This window comes from Xenopus laevis, chromosome 2L (assembly GCF_017654675.1).
Source record: "Xenopus laevis strain J_2021 chromosome 2L, Xenopus_laevis_v10.1, whole genome shotgun sequence".
NCBI lineage: Eukaryota > Metazoa > Chordata > Amphibia > Anura > Pipidae > Xenopus > Xenopus laevis.
Genome location: NC_054373.1, coordinates 94686100 through 94706819, shown reverse-complemented (window position 1 = coordinate 94706819; position 20720 = coordinate 94686100). Strand labels below are relative to the sequence as shown.

At 38.3% G+C, this 20720-nt stretch overlaps 1 protein-coding gene across 1 annotated transcript; it reads right to left on the bottom strand.

Moving 5' to 3' along the window:
- Nucleotides 1-910: 910 nt before the first annotated feature.
- LOC108708281 (cytosolic 5'-nucleotidase 1A) lies at nt 911-12945 on the bottom strand. Its single transcript, XM_018246822.2, has 6 exons — nt 12356-12945; nt 8885-9052; nt 6812-6941; nt 5959-6081; nt 3771-3955; nt 911-3099 (listed from the first exon to the last, which is right to left on the bottom strand). The coding sequence occupies exons 1-6, from the start codon at nt 12488-12490 to the stop codon at nt 2746-2748; spliced, it is 1095 nt and encodes a 364-aa protein (XP_018102311.1). The 5' UTR covers nt 12491-12945; the 3' UTR covers nt 911-2745.
- Nucleotides 12946-20720: the final 7775 nt, after the last annotated feature.

Sequence of the window (20720 nt, the reverse complement as noted above, 5' to 3'; positions counted from 1 at the left end):
AGTCTAAATCAGAAAATCCATGATCTCAGACCTGTCGAGGTTGCATATAAGTCAATAGGAGAAGTCCCAATGATTTTGTGATGTTTGCTGGGTGTCGTACAATACCCTAAAGTTGTCTGAAGTTTTGGGCAATCTTGAAAGTTTGATTTTTTTTTCCCGCAAAGCAAATTTTTGGGAAAATGTAATAATAAATAAGCGTAAAAAAACAGAGCTGATTTTATCGGAGTTTGTAGCAAAAAATATAGAGATAAAGTCGAACTTTGATAAGTAACCCCCTAAAAGTTAACTTAAAGGTGAACCACCCCTTAAAAAATATGACATATACAATGCACATGCCTCTACTTGCACTCATCTATACTAATGCCATGTAAAGTAAATGGCTCCATTTGCCAAGCATGCCAAAAGACACTTAGGGGCCGATTCACTAAGGGTCGAATTTCGAAGTTAAAAATACTTCGAAATTCGACCCTCGGATTGAAATCCTTCGACTTCGAATATCGAAGTCGAAGGATTTAGCGCTAATCCTGCGATCGATCGATCGAAGGATTTTCCGTTCGATCGAACGATTAAATCCTTCGAATCGTTCGATTCGAAGGATTTTAATCCAACGATCGAAGGAAAATCCTTCGATCAAAAAATCACAGGCAAGCCTATGGGGACCTTCCCCATAGGCTAACATTGACTTTGGTAGCTTTTAGCTGCCGAAGTAGGGGGTCGAAGTTTTTTTTAAAGGGGAAGTACTTCGACTATCGAATGGTCGAATAGTCGAACGATTTTTCGTTCGATTCGTTCGATTTCGTTCGAATTCGAACGAATTTAACCAATTCGATGGTCGAAGTACCCAAAAAATACTTCGAAATTCGAAGTATTTTTCATTCGAATCCTTCACTCGAGCTTAGTGAATCAGCCCCTTGATGTTATTTCAGTTAAATCACACACAAATTTAATAGTGTGTTAGTGGACTCCCATGTCTCAACAATTATCTCATAGTCACAATTTGTGCCCATGTACCCAAAATTTACTAACCAGTGTAAATCTTTCCACCTCTGATATCTGTTTCAAAAATGTCTAACTGTTTACTACAGGTACAATTACACTAGAATTCTGTAAACATTTTTTATTGTGGGCAAAGATAAAGTAATGTGCTCCTTTTTTTCTTTTGTTTTTGCACTCATTTATTAATGAAAGTAGAAAACCAGTGGCACATAGGCACATTTCTATAGGATGGATGGACACTAATATGCAGTTTCTCCTTCCTAATGTAACCATGCAGATAAAAACCACAGAATTAGTACCTAAAGTTTCATATCAAGGAAAAACCACTTTATTGCATAATGTCCAAAATTCACCTAGTAATCTTTTTTTATTGTGTTTTATTATATATTATCTGTATATAATAACATTTGCCTAAAGTATTCAAGGAACAATTATGTTTTAAAATAGTATTTTATGTCTAATCTTTTTATTAGTCATATAGTATATCTCTATTTAGTGGTGTGGAAGACAAAATTTAGAAAAATAAATTTTTATATATATGTATCTACTATGTTAGATATATATATATACACATCATACCTTCACAATGTGCCAACTCACCACCAGCCTCCAACACTGCTGCTATTACACACACCATACCTTCACCTTCTCCTCCACCTTGAGGCCTCAGTTAGGATGGGAGTTAGTAATGGCCTCCCCACTCACACATTTCGACCTCTTCTCCTACTCTGAGAAGCAAAATTCAATGTTTCCAGCATCCAGTACATGTACATCTCACAGTATGTGTATACATGGCACATAGCAAAACTGGGATACTTATTTTATGGTTAATAAATATGCACAAAAACTTACAGGGGATATCCATCCACATAAACAAGCAAAAGGACACCATTACCAAACCTCAAACACCCTATTAGCAAAACTACACCAAGAATCCACTGAGGAAAGGAACACTATCATTTAGCACGTAAATATCATACAATGGGAGTGTATTTTTACATTGCACATAAAAGCAAAAATTCAGAGAGTAAAGTGTTTTTTGTATTTTTGCACACCTAATAATTTTCAGAGTTGGGTGAGTTATTTTAACTTTTGGGAAATGTAATTAAAGCTGCTCTAAGACGTTACCATCCCTTTTGCCACTTTGTTAAAGCTGTGCAAAGTAAGTAGGTATGCACCAAATTGAGGATTCGGCCAAGATTCAGACTTTCTCAGCAGTATTTGGATTCGGCCGAATCCAAGTGGCTGACCGAACGGAATCCAAAAAAAATCACATGCGTTTTCGTCACACACGTATTGCGCATGTGGTTCTCTTTCTTCCCCCCCCCGATTTTTACATATGCAAATTAAGGTTCAAGTTCGGTTCGTTATTTGGCCAAATCCTAAAATAGTGGATATGGTGCATCACTAGCAAGAAGGTAATAGTTAGCGGCATGTTTAGTAGTGTTACATTCACCACATCACTGTTACATATAAGCACAGAAGCATCTGTAACATGGACAATAGACAAGGATAACATTCTCTGGCAATGGAGGCATGTCATTATGCAAAGCAGGCAGCAATAGTGACTTTGCATGGCGCTCATCACAAAAAGAAGTCACTTTATAGTTATCATATAATGCCCCATTTGGTTCTAATAAAGAACAAGGAGCTTTGTAAACAATCTGGGGGCTTTCCATTAAACCCAAAGAACACAAATAAATATGTAGTGTTGTAATATCCTGTGCACAGTGCATGCCAAAGGATGTATTACTTGCTGTTTTGAGAAGGTTTGTGTTTATGTCTTTGTGCTACACCATATGGTACATGAGCTGCTATTGTGCCCATCTCCTTAGCTCCCTCAACATGAAACATCTGGTCATCAAAAAATATGTGTGGGCGAATCTTTTCAAGGAGAGGTCCCTTAGGGGCTCCAGCCAAGAATAATGCTTCATCAGTCTCAAGTCCCCAACTACGTAGAGTTTTTAGAGCTCGTGCACCAGAACTAGCAGCACTACGTGCAGTAACTAAATAAGTGCGAATAGGGCAGTTTATCCTCATTCCCTTGGAATAAAATTTCTTTTGTAACTTCCCCAGAGCTTCCAGGAAACCCTTCAGAGGTCCCTGAAAAAGAAAACAACAATACATTCAAAAGCTGAACAAGTGGTGGTTTCTGTGCAGTAAAATTATCAGGAAAGCTAAATCTAAGGGTCCAGTCCTTGTTATCACCTGTTCCACTTGGTCTAGCTGTTCCTGTTTTAAACCTCAAACACTCTAGAATCTCTGCTGCATTCCATCTAATTTTAGATTTAGCCTTACATATTTGAACTTTTTAGATTTTCAGTTCTCAAAACATTTTGTTTTCATCCTTTTATTTAAGCGATGATGCATGTGATATTCTTTAGTGACTCAAATCTATTCCCAGTAGAGAAATGACTGTTTTACATTTAATATTTGGCGACCCGAGACATACTTTATCAATGTAAATATCCACTAGTAATATCCAAATGTAGGATTGTAAAGTCTCTGGGAACATGAGAACTTCTATTCTACAGAAAAACTTTTGGAATAGCCATAAAACAAGAGAAGGCACAAAAACGTTTTACATGAATACAAGCGCCACAGAAAAGGAATGAATACACTATCATTTGTCCTGTATATAATAGTGCAAAACATTTATGTTTGTTGATATCTCCACAAAATCATGCCTGGCGAATAAATTCGCCCATCACTAGTCATAACAGGGAATGAATCTGAGAGCAGTTACACTGTTTATGGCTGTTTAAAGCAGTTACCTGTGCCAGAGGCTTGTTCTCATAAGCTTTCTCATGTTCAAAAAACATGTCCAGCCCATGTTCTTTCACAATTTGCTCTGACTCATCAGAAAACAAAACAGCATCTCCATCAAAGGCTACACGTAGTTGTTCTTCATGGACAGACATATTGTGACTTGGGCTAAAAATGGTTGCTGCTGCTATACCTAAATGGAATATAAGAACAGCATAACAGGTTATCTGGTTCATAATTAGTTAAGCTTAAAATACTTAATTTGTTTTGACAAAGGACCTGAACATTATCAAAGGTGATGTAGAATTGCTTAAAAAAAACCTCCCCATCTCTCCAAAATGATTATAAGAAACCTAATTACAGATGCAAGTGTTCTTCAACTATGTAAGAATTAGAATCTTAAATGCTGTCTACCAGCATTTAAGATTCTAATTAAAGGATCTTTGTAAGGAACCAGTATGGTTTTTGAAGAAGATAAAGGGTTCTGCAAGTGCAGGTCATCACACCTACACAGATACAACATATTGTATGTGAAGAGATTTGGGAGACAGAAGAGGTTCGGAAACAAGGTATAACAGGAACAAAGTAGAGAGCAGGAAGTCTAGTTAATATCCAGGTCTAAGCTCTGCAAGGCAATTGCAAAAACAAGCATTTACCAGGTTCTGCAAAAAACACCAGGAGGAGGACATATGTTTAAATAAGGGCTTTTGGACAAAACAAGGTTCATTGTACTTGTCATGTTCACATAGGAATTGATTTGCATTAATTGGGAATCTATATTCCTAGCTAAGGAAAAAATATTTGCTTTAATAAAATATAAAACCTACCCCCCCACCCTACATAGACCCCCCCATCCCTCCTCCCCCCAGCCTAGCTGCTTCCTCTGGCAAATGCCCCTAACGCTTTACTTGCCCCTCTGTGCAGATTCTGTCCAGCGGAGTTCACGGGCGCCATCTTTAGCCACTTAGGTAATTCTCGGAATGAGACCGGCAATTTTCATGAGATTCGGCGCATGCACAGTTGTCACGAAACAGAGCATTGCTCTGACTGCACATGCACCGATATGCCGGTCTGATTCCGAAGATTACCGGAGAGGAGAAGATGGCTGCCGTGAACTCCTCTGGACAGAATCTGCACGGAGGGGGAAGTAAAGACTTAAGGGGCATTTGCCCGGGGTAGCAGCTAGGCTGGGGGGAGGAGGGAGGGCTGTCTATGTAGGGTAGGGGGTAGGGTTTTTTTATTTAGGGTTTGTTACTCCTTTAAGTATTAATTTATGCATGTTACTTTTGCTGTCTAGGGTAGATTATTTTTACTACTCAATGAAATCATACAGGTTAATCAAATTCAGTAGTGGTAGCTTTCTAAAATGTAAGTAGTCATATACTATACAGCTAAGATGCTAGGATGTATGTATGGAAGCATGAGAGACTGAATCATGTACAGTACACACAAAAAATGACCTTATACATTTGTTTTATAAATGTAGACATTGTATGAGCACTCACATGGGCTCCTAAAAACATAGTACTCCTTGTATTCTGGGTCAATGGGATTCAGAGCATTAATCACTTTAAATGACTGCAAGTTATGCAAAAGACAGGAAATAAAAGCTGCCTTCAAACAAGCCTCCAAAAAAATTAATAGCAAGGAATTAAAAACTTTACTACTTCTAGAGAATAGTTCAGTGTGAAAAGAAAAACTGGATAAATAAATAAAAATAAAAAATGTTTTTGATATAGTTAGTTAGGCAAAAATGTAATATATAAAGGCTGGAGTGACTGGATGTCTAATAAAATAGCCAGAATCCAACTTCCTGCTTTTCAGCTCTATAACTCTGAGTTAGTCAGCGACTTGAAGGGGGGCCACATGGGACATTTCTGTTCAGTGAGTTTGTAATTGATCCTCAGCATTCAGCTCAGATTCAAAAGCAACAGATATGTGCCCCCTCCCTCAAGTCTCAGATTGGTTACTGTCAAATCTCTCCAGCCTTTATACATTACATTTTTGGCTAACTAACTATATTAGAAACATTGTTTATTTTGCACAGCCTATCTATTTACCCAGTTTTTATTTTTACACTGAACAATTCATTTAAGTACATTAGTAAGATATACAAATAAATAGACATCAATAGATAGTTTAAATTGTGTAAATTACATTTTACAGCTAATCTTCACAATGTAGGAATTCTCTTACCTTCTTCTATAGCTTCCTGCACTTTCTGGCCATCAGATGAGAGGTACAGATTGGTGTGATAAGCTTTTAGGTATCCAATTGGGCTGTTGCCTCCAGTCATACAGAAACGCTCGATAAAGAGGTCTAGGATGGAACAAGATGCGCATATCCTCACAATGAACTGTGGAAGGTCATTTAATAATGCAGAACAAACTCTAATATAGGTATGGAACCTGTTATACTGAATGCTCAGGACATGGATTTTTACAGATAAAGAATCTTTCCATAATTTAGACTACTGAAGACTACTAAAAAAAAATAAAAAACAATAAGGATTCATTGTATCTTAATTGGGATCAAGTGCAAAGTACTGTTTTATTATAACAGCGAAAAAGGAAATCATTTTTAAAAATGTAATTATTCGATTCAAATGGTGTATATGGTAGTTGGTCTTGCTGTAATTTGGAGCTTTCTGGATAATGGGTTTCCGGATAACAGATTACATACCTGTAGTACAGTTATTATTTTATAGAAGAAATATTACTATAAACTATACCTAGTGAAAACCGACACAGAACACAGGGACAACGTACATACCCCATGCAGATGCAGTGGGTTGGTAAATATGGTAAATATGTAGTTTCTCTGTCCTCTTGAAAGTAGTGTAGTTACTCAGGTACAAATATTATAAATGAGTTGCGTAGCAGTAGCACTCCAGTTTTCACTGATTAAATAAATTGTGTCATTGCTTGCAACCCTTACATCATGAGAGAACTATTTGTTGCGTGTCACAGAATACTGACAACATTAGCAAAGACTTTTATCACCACATACTCATGCAATAAATAGCTTGCGTAAGCTTAGAAAAACTTACTGTAATGGTTTATGGTATTAATGAGTCGAACTCCAACTTGAGCATGGTTATTAGTCATGAGGACAATATCAAAGAGATCTTCACTGTCTGGATATAGCTGGCGAAGTTGAATGTTAACTGATTCTAGAGCCTAGAACAGAAATCATACATTTTGTTTTATTAAAGGCAGTCAAGTACTGCTTTCATTTGATTCTTAATTTAGATATCATTCTTGTTTTCAAAACATCAGCAGTACACACCATACTGATATTACAGTACTCTCTACTAACCCTTTTACTACCGCTAGTCACTCTAAAGCAAGGCAAAATAGCCCACCTGTAACTCTTTATCATGAGTTGGAAATTTGCCTTGTATCAGATTACTACCCCTGTTCACCTTTAATTTATATAGTGAATAAAGTACCCCCTCTTGTAAATGATAAGGATATTATAAGTTACCGAGGAGTTTCACAACCATATAAAAAGCACGAGGCCGAAGGCGAGTGTTTTTATACAGGCCATGGAAATCCGAAGTAACTTCTAATATCCTCATATTTTGCAGCTGGGGGTAATTAATTTATTATAATACACAAGTTTTAGTAAGTCAAGTCATGTGACAGAAATGACATCAGAAGTCACCGTTTATAACTGATGAGATCAGAACCGTTTATAAGGATATAATTTACAAGATATTCATGGCTTTTATGTATTATATATAAATATATTCTATATATATATATATATATATATATATATATATATATATATATATATATATATATATATATATATATACTGTATATGTGGGGGGGTGCGTATGTTCTGTATGTTTGTATACATATATTTATCAGAAAAGCAAAGCATAGCCTTAATCCTAAATATTTTAAAATTCTCCATATGTATACTGTTGCCTTCGACAATACTGTACAAGAGCAGCCTCTTCTAAAAATCTGAAGGTATAAGATCTTCATAAGCAGTTAATGTGCTCAAAGCGCTTTATTAATATAACCCTATGAAACTAATATGCTATTATTAAATCACAACTAGGTAGACGTTGTATTATTTATAACTCCCACCATTCACTTTCAATAACCATTTATATAAAAGCTGTGTTGCCCCTAATGTAGAATTCACAGGATCTGAAATGAATCTCAAATACCCTTGCAGGACCAACAGGCAGGAACAAATATATAACCAAAACATTTTTCAGACCTAACTTGTCTAACCTGCTACAGGAGCAGATATATTGTTATTGAAGTTCTGAAACAAGCACTGTGGATACAAAGCAAAGCTCAGCTGTTCAAATACATTGGTAATTTGGATTCCAAATCTCACAATGGCTCCCTGGTAAGAGGCTAGTAAAGCAGCAATATTCCCCAGACACTAGTAAAGACACTATGGTGAGAGATTTACATTGTATTCCTCTAATCAATACAATCTGGATCATTAGCCAGCAGCAATGGCCCATTATATACTAGCATAGTGAATAAATAAAGAATTTTTTTTAAATCACTTTCAGAGATCTTTAAGAGAATGAAAATTATTTTGGCTATATTGGATATGCATGCATACTGTTTCCTTGCTCTTAAATTGATCTTTATGGACTCTGGGATTACTTTTATAGGTTTCATTTAACATATTAGGTTGTGTAGCTTTGGATTTGCTATGGTCAAGCTTTAAAATGACTTTGCCCACCCCTGCAGGACTCCTTGCTAGAAGGTTTAGAAGAGTATGCCAGTAGGGATGGCTAATCTGTAGCCTTGTGGGAGAGGCAGGCCTTGGAGGCCAGATGATCCATGGAATTAATATCGAGACACATTGTCCTTCTGCCATTTTTCAAGATGTGACACTTTGTGGCAGCTTTTTGCCAGGGGCAACTGTTAAGGAAGTTCAGCTGTAACATTTGCAATCTCCAACCTGCCCAAATTTGAGAAGGAGGTAAGTTGAATGCAGCTGCATGGGTTTTTCCCTGAACATTGAGACTGGCCAGATACTCCCATACCTGCTTTGGAGTGGATACCCAGTGTTATTTGCCCTTAAAAAAGAGGAGCGGTACAACAGATCTTAAATTATAGCTGACTTGTGTGGAACTCACCCTCACAAAACGGAATGCAGCTCCAGGCTTGAAAGGCTCATTTTCATGTTCTAGCTGATATCGAACATATTCCTCCAGACCCTTTTCTTGGTAAATCTTTTGCTCTTCTTCCATGAGAAAAAGTGCTCGGGAGGATACTGCTATTGTTATTGCATTGTGAGGTTTAGGCTGAAAAAGAGAAGGACAGCTGATTATTAAAAGCAAACTTTACCCATGAACACTAGTATAATTATCTATCCTTTATATAGTGCCAACATGTTCCACTGCACATAGAACATACATCATTCTGCAGGTCTAAAATTATATTGACTAAATCAACTATATAAATAAGGCCTTTTAATGAAAATTTTATTTTTTAATAACACAGATATGGGACCCGTTATCCAAAATTCTTAGGAACTGAGCTTTTCCATGAAAGGGATCTTTCAGTAAATCAGTAGATCACCAGTCTGCTCAAAAATAATTTAAACATACAATAAATCCAATAGCACTGTGTTGACTTCAATAAGGATACATTTTATCTTATCGCTTTCTGGATAACAGATCTCATAAATGTATTTTCTATTTGATTTTTCCATTATTAAACACTGCCATTTTAAGTACTAAAAATTTCTATCCCTCTGCCTCTTATGAGACACTATGCTCGGATACACAAACATAGGGCAAATATACCCTACTATAGGCACTCCTCTTCTCACTAACCCCTTTTCAGTTGACACTGGTGTGTGCACATAGACTATTGCACATGTGCTGTTTGGATTTGAGCTGTCTAAGACTAACCCCACTTCCCCTCAACTCCCCTGATGGATTTTGTAGCAAGTGTCAAACAGAGAGCTAATGGCTTTCAAAATCTTGCCAAAACAATTTTTTCCTATACAGGCTGTCAAGGGATGCCCCCCTAAAGTTGCCACACTAGGTATGGGACCAAAGGTGCCCATATAGAAAATATAGCCCTAGACAGAACTGTGCCTTTTATTCATACGTTTTTACTGTTGGGGCCATGCCAGTGGTATTTTCTTCGCCGGCGTATACAGTATATACACTGGGAGAAACATTCACTTAGTTCTGCCTTGTGCAACAACAGGCACATCATCACGTTAGTGCACAGACAAAGAGAATTTTGGCACACAAATACATATTTTGCATGACAAAATATGAACAACAGTGGGTTGCATGCAGTTGTATAACTACATCACACCTGGTCCCCCCACCAAAACACCACTACTAAATACATGGCCATCCACCCTGTTTTCCCCACCAGTTTGTGACGATCGTACGTAAGCAGCTGGGGAGCGGGAACAGGAGCAGGGTCAGTGACTGGTTACTATAGTTTCTACAACTATAATGGAAACAGATCCTGTGGTCCAGGCCCCCCCCCCCCCCGTGACTGCTGGGTCTGCTACCTCTATAGTTATGCCACTGGTTGCATGAATAGGAACAGCAAACTTGTGTAAAACTAATCACATGCTAATAACAATTTAACACTATGCACTGGAAGAGACGCAAATTGTATCTGATTTGCAAACAAGCACACACAATTACATTGATTTTGACACATTGGTCCAATTGTGGCGAAGCTCCTTGTGTAACCATAATTAAGCCAAAATTCTGGGTAAAAATACTGCATTGTGGATAAAACATATCAATTTGCTTCTGAATATTACACTTTGCTCACTGCACTTTGTTTGTAAATGACCCTTATAGTTCTCTTCTGACATAAGTATCTACAGATTTGGGAAGCACCCATTCCAGGATTCATCTCAGGATTCAGCAAAATCCTAGCAATTTTTTTTAGGATTTGGCCAAATCCTTAGCTTCAGCTGAACCATATCCATACCATTAATGACTTTAAAGCTTTGAGTTTTGTTTACAGGTAATGCTGATTTGTTGGTTGTTATCTTTGCTTATGCAGATTAAAGTTCAATTCACTTTGATATTCAGTCAAATCCTCTAAAATGTGTTACTGAACTATAATCCCTGTTTTCTGATAGAAGGCAAACTGACTCAGAGATATTGATAAATATATGAGGTTTCAAATGAAACAGCCCATTTAGCAATACATTTTGCAGGGGTAGTGTATACTAGTTTATTTGCTCTCTTAAAACAAACTTATATCAAAGGATGATATTAGCAATTAGTATTTTATATTAAGGACAAGGACACATTAATAAAATATATCTTAAAGCATGAATTATACATACAGTTCTTACGGTAAGAAATCAGTAGAAATGTTGAACCAATCATATAGCACATCTTGCAATACAATTTATTGGAAAAGGGGGATGGAACATTAAGTGGTACTCTTTAATACACACACACACTGACTGGTATTTTGTAATGACATGTATGCATGAAGCAAAAAGCCTCTCAAGGGTAAATAGAGGGTGAATCAAGAGGAAAGAACAGGTCATCAGACTAGTCCCTGGTGTGTTAATAGAAAGATCAATAAAGGCAGAAAAGAAATCTAAAAGATTAATGCTGAATGAGAGATTAGTGATGACAACAATCCAAAGGGGAATTAGGCTTTGATTAATATACCTGCATGGGGATATGTGGATATTGTGTAGGTTATGCTTATAATATTTATGTTTTTACATAAAGAATTACCTTCATCATTATCATTATTACATGTGTGCACATATAAATGATAATGGTAGCAAATAAGACACCTAAATAAACATAGGGTTGCAGAGGACAATGACAGCTTCTGACCTTTTTCCCCCCGCAGAAGGTCACTGACCTGGCAGATGCCTTGTACAGTATTCATTACTAAAGGTCAGAGAGTTTATAGCTAACGCAAGTAACTTTGGGGGAATAACAGAGAAGTTTCTACCCATGACTCTCCATTCGTTGCTGAACTGCAATTCCTACCGTCCCACTGAAAGCCACAAATCTGTGGGGGATGCTGGGAGTTGTTATTCTACAGTATCTGGAGGGCCACAGCTTGCTCATGCCTACTCTGACAGATGCACAGACTCATGCACATACAGTACATGCACTATTCCTCTGCAGCAACATATTACTGTGTCAATACAGAGAACTACTGACAGAAATTACATTCTAGTTACTAAAATAGGAAAGGGGAGTTGAGAGGATAAGATAAAAACAAAACAAGTGAGCGAATTATTTTTGGCCCTTCCAGTGTAGCAATGATAAGGATCCTATTCCCCACCTGACATTTTCCCTTCCTACCGTGACACTGCAAACTGAGCACAAACAGCTTGTTAATGGAAATTCAGGTGAAACATTTCTAATTTACATATCAGTCTTTTCTTATTGGCTAGGGGACAAAACTGGCACAAAAAATTTAGCAGCAAAACACCTATAGATATATACACAATTACACCCCCAAACATTAATGCCTACAGTGTTATCAAGATTCACCACTACCAAGAAGGCCTTAGTAGCTACCTTTAGCAGCTTTTGCCTATGAATAAAAAGGTTTGGCATCAGGATGCTCATAGCTCTTACCGATTTGGGTTTCTTGGTGGGGGTGAGATTGTCATAGAATGCTTTGGCCTCATCCAGTTTCTCCTTCTCACCAGGCTTCTGGGCTGGAACAGGGTTGTTCGCAGGCTCTTTGGCAGTTGTTTCTCCTGGCAGCATCTTTCCAGTGGTCCTTGCTGTGTAGAAGATTTAGGTTTTTCTATGGAGATGAGCAGCCTGATACTAGCCTTCCTGCTTCCTTCCCTACAGCTTTGCTTTCTGCAGACCTGTCTGTATCATGTCTACTGTCTCTCAATGTTTCTATGTGTCTGTGTATGCTTTATCACTAGTAGAGCTCCTGCTTTCTTCTCTAGCGGCTTAATCTGTTATTCCTCTGTTACTGTCACTGCCTTCTCTCCCCCACTGGCTCCACTCCCCTCATTGACTCCCCCTCACTGATGACAAGCCTTTATAAGGAGTCCCATAAACCAACTGTGTTTCCAGCCACTGCTTCCATGAAATGGAGAAGGGTGGGATAAATATACACTCAGTGTAACCCACTAGGTCATCCAAGATATTTCCTCTTCTCTAGAAGGCTGGACCACTGCAGACTCTCTCAAAAGCTGGATTTGACTCTGAGAAAAACAGAGATGAAAGGGAGGAGAATTTAAACAGCTGGGAGTCCCTAGAGAGAGAGAGGAACCTCCCACAGCCTAGAAACAATATTTATGCCTTAGTGTGACTATCACTGCTCTCCTGCTTTCTCTGAAACATACATATATGATTGGTATATATTTACAACCAATACACAGCAATTTCTGCTATATATATATATATATATATATATATATATATATATATATATATATATATATATATATATATATATATATATATAAATTTGTAATTATAGTTACATATCTGTAGCTTATAGATATATAGACAAATATTATTTTCAAAGACTTCAGGGGTTCGTTAGATCTGGAATGTGACTTTGATTATGGCAGAACCAATGACCACAGTGTATTTGTGCATTTAATCATCTAAAACTGTCACTATTAATTAAGTGCTTAGCATGCCCATTTAAAATATTAATTCACAGTCCCACAGGTTCACAGAAGAATTTTTACAAGGGATGCTCGGTGTCTGTGAGTGAATGTTGCACAAATATATATAGAGAGAGAGAGGGGGGGGAGAGAGAGAGTATGAAGAGCAACACACTCACCCCTAGAAAAGCCCAGGTGCTGCCACAAAAAGTAATATCACCATGAAGAACATGGAGCACTTATGGGACTTATTTATGTGCAAAACGTAAGTTGCCGGTTCAGTCATGGAATGTCTTAATAAAGGTCAAACCTATCCCAGCATACAAATACCTATCAATTTTCTATCAATACCATATATAAACCTATCCCAGCATACAAATAAAGACACAGTTTGGGCATCAGTCTATTCCAGAGTTCACTGACAATTTTCAGCCACTACAAGAACTTTAAATATAGGGAGTACTTGGCCGGTTTGAAAGATAGGAGGGCACATTCACTAAACTGTACAATACCAGTTGCCCATAGTAACAAACCAGCAATGCTTTTATACTGGTTAGAAGAAAAAAAAGAGAGCAATAATCTGAATGGTTGCTATTGTAAATCAGCCCCAGGGTGTTTTATGGATAAAAACAAGTTAAAAATGTGGGGTGCCAGTATGCTGGACACCCCACAGTGAGTATCATCATTATTAATCTTGTGGTTAGCCTAAGGTCAGTTGCACACATAACATTTCTTGATTTGCTCCTGACTGCCCTGTCTTTTTCTAAAACATAATTTTCTACAAACAAAAAAAGGAGTAAGAAAATATTACTTCCTCCCTTTGCCCAGATGTACAGGTTTTCTTCTTAGTAAACAAGGTCAGGAATGTGCATGCAGTGACCTTGATTAAAAGGGGTTTCCAAATGTCACCCCTACCAGAAATATCAGCTCATGATAGTGTACAGTTCTTGGTCAAACAGTTCTTCCCATTTGGTGTTTCTATTTTTTGTCTAGCTCCTATATTAATAGCTATCTCACTGGGCCCCCAGTACCTGTTTGGTATGCTGCACCTCCTGTTTTGCCCCAACCTCTATTTATGTACAAGACTGAGATTTAAAATAGCTCCTGGCATTTCCAGTACACAGAGGTCCAAACTGCACCCCAGAGGGCTAATAAGTAGTAACTGTTTATAGCATCTTTCAGCATTTGCCAGAATCCACAGATTGGCAGTCCGGACTTGTGTGTATGTGTATTATGTGTATACAAAAAACAAGTTTGTTGTTTAGGAATTGTCTTTGTCAATACTATACATTTACTCATAATAAGCTTAAATATAACCTTTAGCCTTCGGACCTTAGAAATCAGATCACCCTAACACTGTATTTCTGTCTGTAACTCAAACAGAAAATGTCTTGCTGGGTTGCTAAGACATTGGCAAATGGATATTTATCTCTGTTTCTGACTCTAATGAAACAAATGGATGTACATTTTGATATGTCATGGAGTGTGTGCCCCGAATCCAGACCACGGAGACACAATTAGAGCTCTGCTTCCATAATGAGCCAATCAGACTATACCTAAAATGGGGGCATGTGCATTCCAAAGATCTTACCAGACTTCCCCTGGAGATTCTGGATTATCTACACAAATACTTGTCTCCTGGGATACAGCCCTCTTCTTCAAATGAACAAACACACACAAGCAACAAATAATGCCCATGTCAATTACTGCTTCTTCTTAGGTTTCAAATTGTGCAAGAAGTCCACAACCTTTTATATATCTTCTATTTATCTTTTTTTTTATTCATAAACCAAACCAATTTCTTTTTAAATAATAATTAAAATAATAAATAAAAGTGGCCCCACTATTTGGCAATCCGCAGTTTGCCCCTGGTATCCAGATTTGTCAATTCCAATGGTGGGCCGACCAGAATGTCCGGTTTATAGGTCAACTTTGTTCTGCCTCTGGGCCTTATACTTTACAACAACTTTTAGAGAAGTTCTCTGTCCCTGAACGGGAGCTTTTCCGTTTACGGCAAATATCCCATTTTGTCAACTCTCAATGGCACCCAGTTAATAGTCCAGATAAATTTGAAACGTTTTTTGAGAGATGGTGCCTTCGATCCCCTAATCCTCCGAAGGCAGTTTCATGTCTATATAGTAAATTTTTCGACCCTTCTTTACCCCAAGAGCTACCGTACATTTTAGCGTGGCATAGGGACTTAAATAGAGAATTAAACCCTGAGGACTGGGATCAGATTTGGACTACAGTTCGGAAATCTTCTAATAATGTGTCCTTACAGGAGGCTAATTATAAAGTACTTCTCCGTTGGTACCTGGTCCCAGCTCGAATGGCGAAATTCTCCCCCTCAGCTAGCCCCTCTGTTTCCGAGGGTGTGGGGAAACAGGTACAATGATTCATGTTTGGTGGACGTGCCCTAACGCCTGTGGGGTTCTGGATCAGAATTCTCACTATGATGTTTTTGGTGTTTCCATTCCCAGAGACCCTGGAATAGTTTTGCTAGGCCTAAGACCCCAAAACCTAAACAATGCACAGTTTCGTCTTTTCACTTCCATTATGACAGCAGCTAAGAGAACTTTTGCTGGGGCTTGGAAACAAAGACTGATTCCAATAGATCCAGTTAAAAATAGGGTAGACTGGATAATGTCTCAAGACAAAATGACAAGCATTCTGCTAGATTCTTATGAGAAATTTCTGTTGACATGGGGTCCTTGGTTGGTATATCAACACGGGGTCGATATATCTAACATTCCCTTTTCTCTGTAAATGTTTACCAGGGTATTTTCAAAGTCAGAGTTGAAGTCTTGCTACTAAATTTTATTTTAATTTTATTTATTTACTTATTTAATTTTTGTCCTGTCTCCCTTTTATTTTTACAATCATTTATGTTGCTAAATGTTTGTTTGTATCATAACAGATATGTTCTTAAGATTGCAACTAGACGCGATTTTGTTTTCAAGATGTTTATTGTTACAAATTGTCTTATATATCAATGTTGTAAAACAATAAAAACTTATTGATATAAAATAATAAATAAAAATAATAATAAGAGATGGTATTAGCATTGTTTGAATAGATACAATGTTATGCAAAGTTCCTGTTTTCTTTTTGCTTTTTTAATCTGATGACCATGGAAACTGCTAGGCGAAACTTTACTTTGTAAACTTTGTAAAGATTCCCATCTTGGTTGACTGTTTCCTAATTGACTATAGAGTATGTGAATTAGTGGAGGTCCTCTATCAAGGCTGAAGGGAATTGATTGCCTATTCTGCTCTAGCAGAGGTTCTTTGGAGGCATGAGGGGAGTGAAAGTCTTAAACCACATTTAGGATGCAATTTGGCTTTTTTTATTCTGGAAATTCATGGAGCTGTCAGAAAATACTGCAGAAATTTTTTTATGTATCTGTAACATTATTAGGAATGAAGAGGAAGCCCTGGTCAAATTTAAAAAGTTTTCCCAATGCCAGAAACCCATGAAAATCTCAATGCTAGGGGATATCTCATGGAAGCAGGTGGCACCTAATTTCCCTGTTTATGCAGATATCTTGCTGGAAGCAGGAAAACGACAAGTTACACTTGCTATGCTGCAGTGGCAGAGATTTCATCTACATGCACCTACATTCAAACAAAGGAATTTCTAACCTCTGAAGATGCAGTCCACATATAGAAAATAAGGAGAAAGAATATTTCATTGCTAATTTTCTGTTATTACACATTCTCAATGTGAAGCTGTAATAAAGCACCATAGACAAGAATTCCCATAAGGCTAATCAGTCTGCACATGTGTACATTTAACATAGTAAATTGCATCTACAGTATTCATGAAGCTGGTTTATGCAAAAACGTATGAAATAAAATTTATTATTGCTCTGCCAAAAGTACAGAGTTTTAGCAGGCAGTTCTGAATGCCACAAGCCCCGACAAAATTGCTAAATCCGCCTGGCGTTCTTTTACTCTTCATCAGGCAACTGAGCATTTCTTATCTTCTTAAAAACACATTTGACACAAGGGCATTTACTGAAACTTGCAATCTCAAAAGAAACGATTTTCTTTGGGAACCATGTACATATGAATGTAACATATATGATATACAATTTGTACCTATAAAAATCTTAAAATGCATGAGCTTTTTCCTTCAACGTGTCATTGGACAAATGTATATACAGTAAGTTTGATGTTGTTATACCATATGGCAGTGCGGTCCAACTGTCGACCCGCGACCCTACATTGAAAGTCTGCCTGCTGTGTCTGTTTACCATGTGTAAACTTTAAAAGGTATCACTATTTAGATTAACTGTCCCCTGCATTGTTTACACCTCATATTCAGACTATAAAATCCTGCATTGTTCTCACATGTAATCCCCCCCTGTATTGTTCACACATGTGACACCTCTATTGTTCACTCCCCTAAAGACCTGTACTGTTCACACCTGAGACCCAGACTGAAACTGCCCACATTCAATTTGAAAATTATTGTTAGGGGCTCCTAAAGTGTTTAATCATGTGCTGATGGGGGGGGGTGCTGTGTTATCCACAGGAGAGGAGGAGTTATATGGATTTAAGGGTATGTCTTAATATGACAACTTTTTCATATAAGTGATAAGTGATATCCCTGCAGTGAGCACCAACCATTTGTTTTTGTTGGTGTGCTACCACAGGGGTAATGTGGACATGGTCTTGTGGTAACATGGATGTGGTTTAAAGTGAGTGTGGTTTAAAAACAGGGAGTGGTCAACACTAGCTTCCATTATCGGCCCTCCACCATGTAGGCCAGAAAAATTTCATCCCTGGGTACCACAGAAGCTGGACAGCACTGCCATATGGTGTTCGTACCTTGCAAAGAACATCCATTGTATCCTACACGTGCCTTATCATTAATATCCACAATATGCAGCACTTTGCAGGTTAGATATCATTCACATCAGTCCCTGCCTCAGTGGAGATTACGATCTAAGGTTCCTATCACATGCACACAAGCGCATGATAGGACAGATCTAAAGGAGAACTAAACCCTAAAAAGAATATGGGTAGAAATGCTATATTTTATATACGGAACTTATTAAACCAGTCTAATAGTATTAATGATTCAGGCATTCAGTGACACACACATGCTTAGAGTGCTCTGGGCAGCTGTTGAGAAGACTAAGCTTAGGGTTTGTTGCAGATCTTCAAACCAGGGTCGGACTGGGCCTGTGGGACACTGGGCAAAAACCCCCACCCACCCAGACCCACACTCTTCCATTGCCTGCACAGCCCACCCTACACTCTGATCTTGCCCTCCTCTGGCCCGATGGTTGGAGGGAAGAAGTACGTGCAGTACGGGCTGGGTGGTGGTTGCAGCTGGAGAGGGGAGCCTGGAGGGGGGTTGCGGCTGGGGCAGGGGGCCCAGAGTGGGAGTGAGGGCCCCTGTGTCAGACCCTTCAGTCCAACACTGCATCAAACAGAAAATTAGATTTGCCTGTCATAGAAGCTGCTGCTACAGAGCTGATTATTACATTTTGATGCTAATTGCATTGGTTTCTAAGATGCTATTTAATGGGAATCTGAACTAATTAGCCTTGTGTCGTGAGATTTATATTCTATATATACAGTATATTGTGAGTTGGCCCCTAAACTCAGTAACTGACATCAAAGCATGTGCAGGGAATCAGCAGAAAAGTAGATGGAAAGATACTGGAGCAGTTTTGGAGGCAAGATCATTACTTATCTTTACTGCTAAAGTTATGTGATTACCATGAGTTGGTATAGAAACCCAAATAAAAATGTACAACATTTCTGCCCGACTTCTATAGTTAAGTTTTAGTTCTACTTTAATTGGGAGCTAATAGATCAGTCTGTGTGATTTTGGAGTGTGGGAAGAAACCAGAGGAGGTTTAAAGAGATATGGGAAAAATAAGTAAATGGAATTTGTGCTGCAGTCAAACACAAGATGGAAAGCCCAGTAAGGAAATTAGTACAGGGCACCTTGCAACCTTCTTCCAGTACCCCTAACTTGTATTTCTAAATGCCACACAAGCTAGGGGGAGTTTCAGGTGACACCAATGTGCTACCCATTACCACCTCTTTTGGATGAGACATACAGTAGCTCCCTGTGCATCATTGTAGGAGCCCAAGCAGCTGCACTTCCACCAGTTTTGATAAAGGAAACCTACAAATTTATTGTGTTAGTTGCTAAGAAAATCTTATTAAGTATCTAGGGATTTACTGCCACCCCAGTTAAACATATCTGTTCCATGGAATTTAACTCCAACTGAAACTTGCACCTATTGTTTAAATTACAGCAACAACACAATGGGCAGCAACACAGCATGAACTGTTTTGCCTACACATATTGACTTTTTATTTTGTCAGGTGCTATTCATGTCCTGGCTCCTAAATGACATCGCACAAGCTGTTGCCTTGGGCTGTTTGGAACCCTAGCCCCATAAGTCTGGTGGAAGCATACCATATGGCATTTGCCAAATTAAAAGAGGTTGATGATAACTTCTGGCTCTGGATAGCCTCACAAGATATCAGGTTTTCAAATAGCACCTTCTTCTGTTGCATATTGGAAGCCATTTTCCTCCTTTAATTTATTCATGTGAGTGAAACTGTTCCTTTGGTCTTATTTCTGTAACAGGAACCTTTCTTATTTTCTGCAGATCACAGAATCACACCCGCAGATGAAAATGTGAGTTTTACATAACAAAAGAGGTAGTATCTAAAGCAGTGATCCCCAACCAGTAGCTCGCGAGCATGTTGCTCTCCAACCCCTTGGTTGTTGCTCTCAGTGGCCTCAAAGTAGGGGCTTATTTTTGAATTCCAAGCTCCAAGCAAGTTTTGGTTGCATAAAAACCAGGTGTACTGTCAAATAGAGTCTCCTGTAGGCTGCAAGTCCACATAGGGGCTATCAAATGGCACATCACAGTCCGTATTTGGCACCCAAGGAACTTTTTGCATGTTTGTGTTGCTCCCCAACTCTTTATTTTTGAATGTGGCTCACGGGTAAAAAAAAGGTTGGGGACCCCTGATCTAAAGGTTGTTTTTGGGCTATTGGCAGTTGTGGTCCAGCAACCCTGGCATGGCCAAATGTGGGACATTCTAGGGGGCCGATTCATCAATAGTCGAATACCGAGGGTTAATTAACCCTCGATATTCGACTGGGAACTAAAATCGTTCGACTTCGAATATCGAAGTCGAACGATTTTGCGCAAATCCTGCGATCGATCGATCGAAGGATTTTTCGTTCGATCGAACGATTAAATCCTTCGAATCGAACGATTCGAAGGATTTGAATCCAACGATCGAAGGAAAATCCTTCGAACAAAAAATCACAGGCAAGCCTATGGGGACCTTCCCTGTAGGCTAACATTGACTTCGGTAGGT

Excerpts from the sequence above, each read along its gene's own strand:
- LOC108708281 (XM_018246822.2), bottom strand. The coding sequence starts at position 12,490 with ATGCTGCCAGGAGAAACAACTGCCAAAGAGCCTGCGAACAACCCTGTT. Across the intron at positions 9,053-12,355 it reads CCACCAAGAAACCCAAATCG|CCTAAACCTCACAATGCAAT; the intron begins GTAAGAGCTATG and ends TCTCTTTTTCAG. Across the intron at positions 6,942-8,884 it reads CTGCATTCCGTTTTGTGAGG|GCTCTAGAATCAGTTAACAT; the intron begins GTGAGTTCCACA and ends TTTCTGTTCTAG.